The 13,940-nt window shown below is 33.1% G+C and overlaps 1 protein-coding gene across 5 annotated transcripts in view; it reads right to left on the minus strand.

Moving 5' to 3' along the window:
• The window catches only part of LOC143234582 (protein tyrosine phosphatase domain-containing protein 1-like), a 53,458-nt gene that overhangs the window by 14,370 nt on the left and 25,148 nt on the right, over nucleotides 1–13,940 (minus strand). For all 5 annotated transcript variants that reach the window (XM_076472038.1, XM_076472039.1, XM_076472040.1 and 2 more), the window contains 4 exons: nucleotides 10,059–10,139; nucleotides 9,378–9,493; nucleotides 4,943–4,964; nucleotides 1,766–1,844 (listed from right to left, as the gene is read on the minus strand). In XM_076472038.1, coding sequence (XP_076328153.1) covers nucleotides 1,766–1,844; nucleotides 4,943–4,964; nucleotides 9,378–9,493; nucleotides 10,059–10,139 — 298 coding nt within the window. The remainder of the gene's footprint in view (nucleotides 1–1,765; nucleotides 1,845–4,942; nucleotides 4,965–9,377; nucleotides 9,494–10,058; nucleotides 10,140–13,940) is intronic.

The following is a 13,940-nucleotide window of genomic DNA, read 5'->3' on the forward strand; positions in this document are numbered from 1 at the left end:
CACACCGTCTGTAGCTAATCAGTAATATTATTACTGTCTCTTGGCACGTTGATTTATATAGTTTAAGGCGAATTTCTAGAATGTTCAACGATTTTCGAACACGCTAGCATTTTCGTAAAATAAATATTGTTGATTCTTACGTTCAAGAGTTTTCTACAAATATAGAGAACAGGCGGGACTTGCGCAATACACATCCAACAATATATGTCATATGCATCAAACTGAAACAAATAGGTACGAAAATAAACATACAACAGTATAGTATTGAATATATTAAGTAAACGATATAAAAATTGTAAATTCTAACTGTAGATCAAATCAGATGTTAACTTGGCAAACATGGGTTTTCTTTTCGAAATAATCTCACATTATCCATAAAGGATATCATCATCAGACTGTACACTATACTCATAATGGATATCTGCTCAGCTCGACTCGTAATCCGAGGGTCACGAATTCGAATCCCAGTCACACCAAATATTCTCGCCCTTTCAGCCGTGGGGGCATTATAAAGTTGCAGTCAATCCCACTATTTGTTGCTACAGAAGTGGTCCAAGAGTTGGCGGTGGGTGGTGATGACTAGCTGCCTCTCCTCTAGTCTTACACTGCTAAATTAGGAGCTTACGCAGATAACCCTCGTGTAGCTTTGCGCGAAATTCAAAAATAAACAAAGAAACATGATGGGTATCAACAGATTCCACGCTATACTCATGAGGGGTATCACCACATTGTACACTATATCTATAATGGGTACAATTACTGGTAGGAGCTGTAGTACGCATGTCGTGTGTTTGTTCAATGAGGCTTCTCACTGTTTGTGTGCTGACCACTAGGGGAAGTAAACGGTTTTAATGATAACATGTAATAAGTTGTTTGCATTGTTCCGAAGACGGCCTGTTACCAATTACGCTACTCCACTAAGTATGAATATACGTAAATATCAATACGAGGGCAACACATACTACATTTTGTACAACTTAGTTTTAAAACCAAAACAATTATATACCACTAGCCGTTCTCATTATACAGTAAAAATATCTTATTTCAATATTTCAAAAAATACACGCCAAAGTTCAGTGTCTTACACACTGTCAATAGCCAACTTTAGAAATAGAAAATAAATATTATAATTTATTCACAAAAAAAGCTCAGAAAGGAAAACAACAAATGTACATCTGGTAATTATGTCTACGGTTCATTCAGTAAATAAACTCACTTTGTTACATCCTAACTTGAGTGCCTATTAACATACTGTTTACATATATATACATACGACTTTTTAGCAACTGTGTCACTTGAGAAGTGATGCCTGAATACAGTATTAGTTGGTAAGTGTTAACCAGTCTGTATTTAATCGGTTGGTGAACGGATGTAGCCGAATGTTAGTTACGTTTAGTTTTCATCTGATTCGTACTTTGTTTATTCGTTGGTGTTACATTTACACGCTACTGAGTGAGCTCAAAATATAATGTAATTTAAAGGTATTACTCTCGGAAGTGAGGAAGAAATAGAAACGTTGGCGTATCTTAGTCTTCAGCCATTAGAATGCATGAAATATTTGGCTACGTACCTTTACTTACGTGAAACGAAAGTCAACAGGTGAAACAAGTAATCTACGTGCTTGAGATGAGATAGTATGTTCTCAAACGTTTATTAACTTTAGTCTGAAATAATACAATATTTACGTTACACTCGCTCATATGATAACTGTGTAATACAAAGTTTCGTGTTCCATTAAAAAATAAAATATTATACATAAACTTACCTTTCCTTCTGTCAACGCAAAGGCCATCACCTTCACAACGTCAAGCAGAGAAGCCAGTGTCACGACACCATAATCCCTCCTGTCACGCGAAACAACCAATCATAAATCAAAGGAATAATTATTTTAAAAGCGTTTATACTGAGTCTTACGCTAACGAAGTTTAACTCAGGCCAAAAATGGAAAGCTTCCCCATCTCACTTGGTACTTTTTATTTTTTGTACAGGGGTGAGGAAAAAGTGGACTGCAACTGAAGTAATAGGACCAGGCCAAAGTCTACCGTTTCTATCCCTCTTCGTTTCGGTATCTAAGTAGTTTGGAGTTGCAATTGAGTGTACAGAAGATTACCCTAGTTACTTCTTTCTGTTAAATCGTTCGCTACAGAATTTTAATCATCAAATTTATTTTACTGCTGGAGTAAACCATTACCATTAGTTAATTTCTTACACTTACTAGAATTGCCCTGTCACAAATTTTATTCCTGGATAGTAAGTGTTATTTCTAAATTGTTTATGCTGTAAAAGCACAGAAAATGGTCATTATTCCTTTCAAACTTTGATTTTGTGGCCTGGATAATGAAATTTAGAAATTGACCTATTTTCTATGTAAAAATGGGCAAATTTGCACATTTTCATTTACATAAGGTCTGAATAAAACAACATATAAATCAAGATTTACGTGTATTTATACTAAAGTTATACAAAAATGTTTAGAAGTGAATAGTTTTTCGAGATTTGCGACTGTAATGTAAATCTGTTTCATGTATCAGCCTCCAAATATAGTCTCCCATCATGTTTTCGTTATACGCTCCTTGGTGGTGGCGTTCAAAGTCCTGTATATCTTGGCGGAAGCGCTCGCTTTCCCCTCTGAGTATACTCCCATGTTCACCTTGAATTTACCAAGATGAGCGTCAAGGATATGGACTTTCAGCGACATCCTGCAGCCCATTTTGCCATAGTTCTTCAGAGCCTCAACCAGTTTCACATAATTTTCGGCCTTGTGATTGCCCAAGAAGCCCAAAACCATTGCGACAAAGCTGTCCTAAGCTTTTGCTTTCTACTGAGCTTCTTGGGAATTCTGTGCACTCCAGGATCCTCTTTATTTGTGGTCCAACGAAAACACCAGCTTTGACCTTTGCCTCAGACAGCTTAGGGAAGCAGTCTCGAAGGTCTGCAGACTCCTTATCAAGAGTTGTGACAAATTGTTTCATAAGACCCAATTTTATGTGCAATGGTGGGAACAACATCTTCTAGAAGTCCACTAGTGGCTCACACTTGACATTGTGCCTCCCCACAGAGATCTCGGATCGTTGTGGCCATTGCTTCCTGTTGTAGTGCGCTGTGGTTTCCTACTGTCCCAAAGTAAAGATAGCAAGAAAACTTGGTAAAGCCTCTTTGGATATATCTATGTGTTCTCTCAGGCGGCTAGAACTAAACTGAAGTGGTGAGTATATATATTACTATGGAAAGTTCTAAAAAATTCTAAAAAGGTTCTTGAAAATTCTCATAAGTTCTGCAACATTCTAGAGAATTCTTGTAAGTCCTACGACATTTTAGAAAGTTCTTGTAAGTTCGAAAAATTATCTCTCAGCTACTGAGCATTGAATCTAACTGGAATGTTCTGGAAAATAAATAAATTTGAAAATTTCATTACCCAAGTCACAGAAGCAAAGTTTGAAGACAAAAAAAAGGCCTTTCCATTTACTTTAGGCATAAGCAATTGGGAAATAACACTTTCTGCCCAGAAACAAGAAAAAGTAAAATTTTGTTACATATTGTAATGTTTCAGCTACATACACACACACACGTACAACTTAACACAAGGCAAATGAACTTAAAAGGAATTTATGTTCACGACATTATATTAATATCTACTTATCTAAGAGATTCATCAATGTAACGCATCCGAACTATCTAACATTTTCTGATAAGATTTGTGAGCAATACACCAGGATTATTGATATAGATATGACATATTTCCGGTCTCTTGACTTTTCTATATAGATATGATACACTCCTGGTCCTCGATTCGTCCAAACAGAAGTGATGCACTTCCTAAAACATGTACAGTCAATATACATATTATATGCTTACGTTTACTTGAATTGTCAATACAAATGTAATACATTTTCAGTCACATGACCATTTTAGTAGCCACTTATGTTGCATATATAGGCCTTATCCACTTTCATTCAAGTAACCACTTATGTTGTATATATAGATCTTATTCTTATCAACTTTCTTTTTAGTAGCCACTTATGTTGTATATACAGGCCGTATCTTATCCACTTCTCTTTCTTTTAGTAGCCACTGATGTTGTATATACAGGCCCTATCTTACACACTTTCCTTTTAGTAACCACTTATGTTGTATATAGAGACCTTATCCTTAACCACTGCTCTTTTAGTAGCCACTTATGTTGTGTGTGTATATATATAGGCCTTATCTTTAGCAACTACTATTTAACAATCATTTGTGTCTATCATTACGAGCCTTTGTTTCATAGACATTAACTTTAATAAGTCTTCACCTCTCTGAGTAACCGTTTTTGTTGCAAATACCTTATCTGTATAACCTTTCTCTCATTACAATCATTTATACTACATTGTTACAAGCTCCCCCTCTTACAAACGAATTTTGTTGCATACTACTTTTAAAAATTATTTAAACACCGTCTGAAATAAAAAATTTACTACAACGTTCAGCACAGTACGAAACCTGACGAATAAAGTAATTTATTAGAACGTTTCGCTCAGTGCGACGATACCTGATAAATAATTTTAATTTATTACGTTTATCATTGTAGAAAACTTGAGGAAGAGAGTTGTAACGAACGGTGTAATTAACTGTTATTTTATTGTACATTTTTCATCCTTATTTTGTGTTTTAATCAAAGTCTGTTTTTTTAATATTCTTCACATTGTTATATATAAACGAAAAAATTATAATGTATTAATGAGGTAACTCGCTATACATATCCACAACCAATAATTAAGTTATTTATTTAGGAAATAAAACATTGAAAAGAAAACCTTAACTGTTAATATATTTTGGATACCAGTTACACGTTTTCATAATACTGAAAACCAGCTTTTCAAGAATTAAATTTCAATTTGTGATTTTTTTTTTCTATGACGAAATAAAATAGAAGTGATGGTTGTGTTAGAGCTGCGAAACTTACCAAGGAAAGTTGTAGTAGAACACTGCGAAGAAAAAAAATACCACTATTAACTTTTATTCAATAAAAACAAACCAAAACAATGAAAAAGAAACTTTAGCTGAGGAAAAGTAGAATAATAATAATAATATGCAAATGATACAAAAACAAAAAATAGAAAATACACCCATTCAATCAACGAAAATTGCAGTCTACATGTATTATGTTCACATTATTACACTTTAAAAATCCAACGAAAAATAAGGTACTACCATCTGGGAGTAAATTAAAAACTTACCTCTTGGAGTTAGCATTCCAGCCCGATATATTTTACTTATATATTTCATATAAGGAATATATATAGTGAAAGTAAATAATTTATATCTAAATGAAGTTCAATAAACAAAATCATGAGGATGGACTGCGTTGAAAACAGCAAATCCCAACCTCTGATTAATTATATTATAACCATAAATTATTCAAGCCATAAACCAAAATACATTAACACGAAATTAAAAAAAAAATACGCTGCACAATAAAAAAGGAATCCTAGAGTACAAGCTACAAAGTGGGATTATAAAATGTATCCTAGGTTTAGGAGGTAACTGAGGAAGAAGGACCCACATTGTAGTGGAGATACACCGTCTATCTAGACTGGTGGATCCCACTCTGCAGTATCCAAAACCTAGGATACATTTTGTAATCCCACGTTGAGCTTGTACCCTAAAATCCCTTTTTCTTTTTAGATGTGCAGCGTATTTAATTATTTTTTAAATTTCATGTTAATGTGTTTGGTTTTATGGTATGAATATTTTATTGTTATAAAGGAATATATATATATAAATATATATTTATATATTCCCAATATATTCCATCCAATTATATCCCAGTAAACTAGTATAGCTTCCAGCCACCACCTATTTATTAAATTTACTGTGACCATCATGCTCTAAACAAGCTTGTAAATACAGCAAGGTATACATCCGCATAAAGTAGTGCCAAGTTGTTAAATGGCCTTATTCATAACTAAAAATAGTTATTAAACATTTTAGTGAAATTTCTCTAAATGTTATTTCTTTATATTTATTTAATACATTCTTATATTTGTTACAGAATAGTTTAATAATTTTATTTAAAGTATTGCATAATTTTTCGAAAATCAATTTTTTTATTACATTAATTCTTTTATTTTCGGAAGATTAAGTTGATAAATCTTTTTCAAAAATAATTTATGTACACTAATACTATTATAAAAACTGTTATCCAAATAACTACAAAATTCTGAAAAATAAACCCATTTTAATTTATTATTTTCTTTACCTCTAGTCTTCCTATAAAGAAAAAAATGATCACCACAGTAATTCTCAAATTACTCAAATTCAAAGCAGAAGAATTATTAAAAATCTTGGTTTAACCCTTAACTAAGAACACTATATCCTTATGAACATAAGTTATATATTTAAGTTTCTCTATTTACAATAATTATATATTTTTCAATAACCGGGTTTTGAAACAAGTAACAGGAGTTCAATGTGAGCTAATTATTCTACTTGTATAGCAAATTCATATCTTTACTATTATGATAATATATTCATTGAAAACTACACAAATCCAGGTATTTTTACCTTAGCTTACAGATATATAGATGTTTTAATTAGTATAAATAATCCTGAAATAAATAATGTTATTAATACAATTATCCAGCATAATTATAAATTCAAAATACTTAAATCTCTAATACAGAAGTACACGATTTAGATTTAGAAATTAGAATAATTGATAAGGATATCAATATAAATACTGATACAGAAATTAATAGTTAATGGATTTAATAAAGAACCTTTAAATAAAATTATTAAACCATTCTGTAACAAATATAAGAATGTATTAAATAAATATAAAGAAATAAATATTAGAGGATAAATAAATATTAAAAGTTCTAATAACTATTTTTAGTTATGAATAAGGTCATTTATCAACTTGGCACTACTTTATGCGGATGTACACCTTACCGCATATAAAGGCTTGTTCAGAGCATGATAGTCGCAGTAAACCTAATAAATGGTGGTGGTTTAGAGCTATACTAGTTTATTTAGATAACTGGATGGGATTATTCATACCAGTATAATTCGTTTACTGAATTACTAACTATTGCATTTGTACCATAATGGGGACTGGAATGCTTACTTCAAGAGATACGTTTATTTAACTTGCCACCAAATAGTAGTACCTTATTTTTGTTATTCTTATTTTTCATTCAAGTTTTCTTCTTTACTTTGGAGAGCAGTCACTTCCACACAACTATCTGCAGGCAGTGAAGGTTAATATAGATGTAGGGCGTTGTGGGCTTGAGCACCCCCATCTTGTTCTCCTAATTTATGTTTCTATATCTATTGCTACTCTTTTATTTTATTTTTTATGTGAGACTAACGAATGGAAATTCAGAGTGATAGACGATGTATCCCCATCGCAATGTGAGTCCTGCTTCATCAGTCAACTCCAAAACTAAGGGTACATTTTATATCCCACACTATAGCTTGTACCCTGGGGAATTTTCAGTTAGTGCAGCGTTTATTGTTTATTATTTTAGGTGACTTTGTTTTGGCTTGTTTTTAGATTACAACAAACTAATATATATAATTTTGTATGTATTTTGTTGCACCATTTCTTATGTAAAACCATGTGAAGAAAACTTAATACCTTCCTACAAACAAAGAAGCTAGTTTTACACCTACGTATCTTGATTTATTTAAATATTTCTTTGGTTTTCTTGTCTCTCTTAAATCCATAAGATTTAGTTTCATTTATATCTCTAAGGCCTAGTGGATTGAGTACAGCACTCGCAACCTTCAGATGGTGAGAAACCCATTAACACCGTTGGAGCGTTATAATGTTACAAATAATCCCACTGTTCGACTATAACAGATAATCCCAAGACTTGACTGTTTGAACTAACTGCCGTTCTTATAATCTTTCATTTTTATTAAGGACGACCAGTGTTGATAACCCATGTGTAGCTTTGGCCAAATATGTATAAAGACAAAACAGACTTTTCTACTTTGTTTTTTCATAATGTTTTGTTTTACCTAAAAATAACTTCATGTCAGTGTCGATTGACTGACTAATAGACAATACACTGCAGTATAGTTGTGCGAGTGCGTAAACCAGGTAACACTTCCAGGTGGTCTTCGGCCCCTTTCTAAAATATAACTTATCTAAGACCTTAATCTAACCTGTTAATCACTCGAAATAATAAAAAGACAACAATAGCGACTACCTTTAAAATTGCCAAGTTAAGACAGAAAAGAAAAATGTTTATTCATCATATATTGAGACGATAAAATGCACAAGATAAGCGTACCTACTACCGTAGCCTTAGTGATTAGGTTTATATATGAAAATCGTAGGAGCCCTTACGGCGCGTTGTACAATTAAAATTAATAACCTACATTTTATTTTCTTGAAGATAACATAGCATGGGACTCGAGCCATTTATCGACATCATAACATGTCCATAATATAAACGAGTCTGTCACGTCTTTACCAAACTAAAAATATAAGTAAACATTGTGATTAAAACAACGGAACCATTAGACCTAACCTTTATACACTCGGATACTGTTTTCTTTTTCATTACAAATTGAAAATTGACAGCTATTTTGAAATATGTTGCGAAACGGTGGACTAAAAGTTTGATTTTTTTCCGTGGGACAAGAAATGCAGTGTAAAACCACTTTCACCGAAAATTTCGAACTAGAGCTACTTGTTTGTCATTATGGTCTTTCTCATCTGTAGCACGTGTAGTTGTTAGGAACTACATGGTTTAACACTAAAATTATACACGATCCCCATTTAAACAATTTTTATCTGTATTTATGTGTTCACAAATTTGTTAGTTACAGAATAAAGTATGAGATATACACGTCTGTGGAAACTCGCGCAGAAATCCTCGAGGGCCATTTGCACTGTTCGTCCTTAATTTTGAAGTTTTAGACTAAAAGGAAGACATGTAATTAACATCATCCAATGCCAAATCTAGGGTCACTCTTTTATTAACTAATAGTGGGTTTGACCATACATTATTACGGCCTCACGGCTGAAAGGATAAACATGTTGGTGACTGGATTCGAACCCACAATCTATAGATTGTGAGGCAAATGCTCTAAAAACCACAAAACTGTAACCAGGAATGCAATGATTACTGTAATTAAACCAACTATTGATTGTTTTCGAATAGTTTGGTAACTACGAACAACCTGTGCTCGATTATTACTTGACCTCAGTTAGTGCTCTCCAGAAAAGCGATTAATGTCATTATTATTAATTATCTAAAAAGCAAGTTACAACACCGTATTTCTTCAGAATTTGCGTACTCTGTAACGCGGTAACATATTATAATTGTCAGCTGTCTTCATAGTCTTCAAACATTGTATTAACAATTTAAATGATACACTTTTACCATTGTTATCCATGAATACTTGAGGGTCGTAGGAAAAGCCACAATCTTCAAGAGGATTTCCGCAGTGGGCGTGTTCTCCTTGTTGTTGAAGGTTGATGATTGACTTGATGTTGTGCCTGCAATAAACCAAGATATGCTTTAACTGCATTTCCTAATAAAAATGCAATTTTGTGTCTGTTCTATAGCTTGATATTACAATTAATTAACCTAGATTTTACTCGTCAGCACAAAATAACATCAACACAACATTTTCATATTTCTTGCAGTATGGTCGTGTAACATAACATTTAGTGCTGTAATATGTAAATAAGTATTACTCTTTGCTTTTTCCCTAGAAAGAAAACATTACCAATATTCAACTGTTCATTACATCAATAACCACTCTCTCCGGCAATGGCTGTGTATAGATATTTTATAGTTTTTAGCAATAATTGCTGATGAAATCTTTTAACCAAATAAAATCTTACTTATACAGGAACGAAACAGCTAAATGTTTTATTGTTCTAAAAACGATACTTACAAAATTGTTATATCCAGTGGTGGCCTGTCACTGTAAGACCAGCATATAGATATCTTATTGTTGAAAAATGAAACTTATTTATGAAATTGTTGTATCTAGTAATAACCTGTCGCTATAAGAACAGGACATATACATGTTATTGTTGCAAAAATGATACTTACTCACGAAATTGTTGTATCAAGTGATATTTCTCTATCTTCTCAGTACATGGTCTCGCCATTGCTAAAATGTCTTCTGTAATCCTGTATGGATAAAGGTTTAAATAAGCTTACCCGACTTCTCAATAAAATGAGTATATTTTAAAGCTAGGTTAATTAAACCTCAACATTTTTATATAGGCATATAGGAAAGTGACATCAATGCATTTCTTTTGTAAGAGAGAAAGTTCACTTTACTAACTCCAAATTAACGGCGTGTGTGTGTGTGTGTGTTCCCGTATAGCAAAGCTACATTGGACTATTTGCTGTGTTCACCGAAGGAAATCGAACCCCTGATTTTAGCATTATAAATCTGTATAAATCTACAGATTTATATTGTACCAGCAGGGGGCCAAACTAACGGCAATATGCTGAACAAATTTCAGTATCGCGTTAGTTACTGCACTGTATTGGAAAGGTCCACCTTTCGAAAACATTTGAGTCGTAGGGTTTTTATTCATTTCCATCAAGACTTCTTGAACCTTCGTATTTTCCTAACATAATGTATGATAAATGTACGTCATAGATTAATTTCTTTTTGCATTCTATACTTTAAATTGAAACACTCTAGTCACGAAATTTTACCCACATATTTTAACACGTTTGATAAATATACTTCATTAATTCGTTATTTTTTAAATATTATAATTTAAACTGTACAACCTAGGAAGGTCGAAATTGTTCTCTGCTTATCAATAAAACTGTTAGTACCCATACCAGCCATTCTGAGGTACAAACTATACAACAGTTTAATCAAGAACTCTTACGAAAAGACTCGCTAAATTCGTCTCTTTTTACATTTTAAAATTTCATTTTACATTTCAATAACAAAAAAGTGTCTTAACATATATGATAAACCTACGCCATAAATTCGTTTTTTTATATTATACTTTAAACTATACAATAATGTTCAGCTATGAAATCGTATCTAAAAGTCTTTGATAAATCTAAGCGTAAATCCGTTTTTATATTATATTTTAAACTATACAACAGTGTTTAGCATAAGGTCGTACCTAAAAGTATTTGATAAATTTAAGCCTAAATTTGTTTGCTTTTGTTTTATAATTCAACCTATTCAAAAGTCCCGTCGTGGTTACATCACAAACTGCACTACCTGTTTATAACCTGGTTTTAACAGTTCTTAATCCTGGTGTTTATAAGATTCCATAGTAACGCTAAATGTGTAAAATATATTTGAGCCTCAGACGTGAAACCTTTATTATAGAAAGGCTGACTAAACTCAGCAGATAAATACATTATTAACCAGGTACCAGCTACAGTGACGCATATATATTGATCTATAGAACATTTTCTGAGAGGTTGAATCTATTAGTGAATAAATATTTCTTCCATGGAAGAATAAACACGATCGTTTGATCCAATTTTCAGAATGTTTACATACCAAAGCGGGAATATAGATATTTCTAAATTATTTTAATGATTACGTGGTTAAATAGAGGCTTGTGTTTTACAGTTCGATAGAATACATATCCATACTTTTCTTCTCTAATAACTGAAATGTATGTTAGTATAAACAGCATATAGACTGTATTAAACAGTTCACTTAATGTATCTGCTATTTCTCGCTAATGATCTACGTTACTACAGAATACAGACTATGTTAGACAAATTAACATATACCAGAACTAGTTTTAAAAAAAAACAGAATATGTTAATGTGTAAACAAAGTTTACAACCATTTTTTCATAATATCATACAACAATAGCATGGTTTTTCATTACACCATCTGTGGCGTAATCAAAATTGTACATTGTACAGTAATAAAAACTCAGTCTTTCATATCCACTTATTCTTTTAAATACACGTACTAGCTTGTATTGTCGTAAATAATAATGGCTTAATGTTTAGTATCTCATATGTTTCAATTACTCTAATATTCAGATTAGATATTCAATACACTGCATTGTTATAATGCAATATATACCCTTATAAGTATCGTTTAACCTTTGGTATAGATACAGATTAATGGACAAATCATGCCTTGTTGTTTTTCATCTGTAATAGAACTGACAGAAGGATAGAACAAAATACTTTAGACATTACACACGAACGTTGCACCATTTTACAATCTGAAAGGCAATAACATTGTATCTAATTTCCTCACATGTAATGTATTTATATTATTCACGGCTAAAATGCGTTAATCTGTGACGTCAAAAGTGTCTGCTGTCTAGATTATCAATCAAGTGAGATAAACACTAAACCAACCGCTTATGGATACAGCACTTAATGGTTCAGTGACAGTGTAGAAATGGCACACTCGTTTTCGTGTTTAATCTATAGAAATGCATGCATATTCTTTAAATAATAAAAAATAATTCACTTGGAAAGGATTTAGACAATGTGACTCATGCTAAATCGGAATAGAGCGTATCCTTTTGAACAGTAGTATACAGGTATCACACGAACTATTGTGCTTGCAGTATGTTAGCATTGCTCTGCTTTTTACAGTGTTAAATAAGCAATACAGCTCATGCTTCCAGTAGTTATAGAACTGAATAAATAAACCACGGACAGAACCTCTTGTTGTTTTACTATCTCTACTCGTTGGCCCGGCATGGCCAAGCGCGTAAGGCGTGCGACTCGTAATCCGAGGGTCGCGGGTTCGCGCCTGCGTCGCGCTAAACATGCTCGCCCTCCCAGCCGTGGGGGCGTATAATGTGACGGTCAATCCCACTATTCGTTGGTAAAAGAGTAGCCCAAGAGTTGGCGGTGGGTGGTGATGACTAGCTGCCTTCCCTCTAGTCTTACACTGCTAAATTAGGGACGGCTAGCACAGATAGCCCTCGAGTAGCTTTGTGCGAAATTCCAAAACAAACAATCTCTACTCGTACGTTACGAAGTAATCTGACAAAGACCCAGTTACTTGTTACTTAGCAACAAAAGTTTATCATAAATGTGAATCATAATTCTAGAAAACACCAACTAGCTCTAGTTGTTTGTTAGTTAGAGAAATAGCCCAAAATCAGAATAGTACATTTTTCAGTGTATACTTAATTCCATGTATAAAATATAAATAAAAAATATAGCGAAGCCTACACAGCACTTTAAATCAGTACGTTTCTGTCATTATGTAACTATTCGCCAGCCTCTTGTTCGAGGTACTCTGTTTGTTCACCAGTCTCTTCTTGTCTGAAGTAAACTGTTTGTCCATCAGTTTCCTCTCGTTTGAGGTGCACTGTTTGTTCACCAGTTTCTTCATAAGCACACTGTTCAGCAGTTTTATTTTATCCGAGGCACCGTCTTCACTAGGTTTATTCTACCTAAGATACAGTGTAAACAGGTTTCTCCTGTCTAAGTGACTCTGTTCACATAATTTATCTAATCCAAGGTACGCTGTTCACCAGGTTTATCCTATCTAAGATGCACTGATAACCAGGTTTATCCTATCCAGGGTATCTCTTAATCACCTTTATCATATCTAAGGTACAATGTTCATCACTTTTATTCTAGGAAAGATACACTAGTCATCAGGTTTACCCTATTTAAGATTAAAGCTGATATAGACAAAGGCAGTACAGTGGAGTGCCATTAAGCCGCGGACCAGTAAACCACGAAATCGCTTAAGCCGCTGTAGCAAGTCTCGTGAGCGAGGATTATCGCGGCTCACAGCTAATTTAAGAACGTGTAAAAACGCGGCTTACGAATTTAATCCTGGCTTTATAACTTCAAGGAGATATTTAAAAATTGTTTGCTTTAATTTGGGAAATAAATAAAATATATTACAATAGAAATCGACCGTTAATCTACCTTATCCACTCTCTATGTCAGCTTTATGGAGGCTGCCATTGTTACCGAATCACACCTCTCCATACATTAAAGTTA

This window comes from Tachypleus tridentatus, chromosome 12 (genome assembly GCF_004210375.1).
Source record: "Tachypleus tridentatus isolate NWPU-2018 chromosome 12, ASM421037v1, whole genome shotgun sequence".
Lineage (NCBI taxonomy): Eukaryota > Metazoa > Arthropoda > Merostomata > Xiphosura > Limulidae > Tachypleus > Tachypleus tridentatus.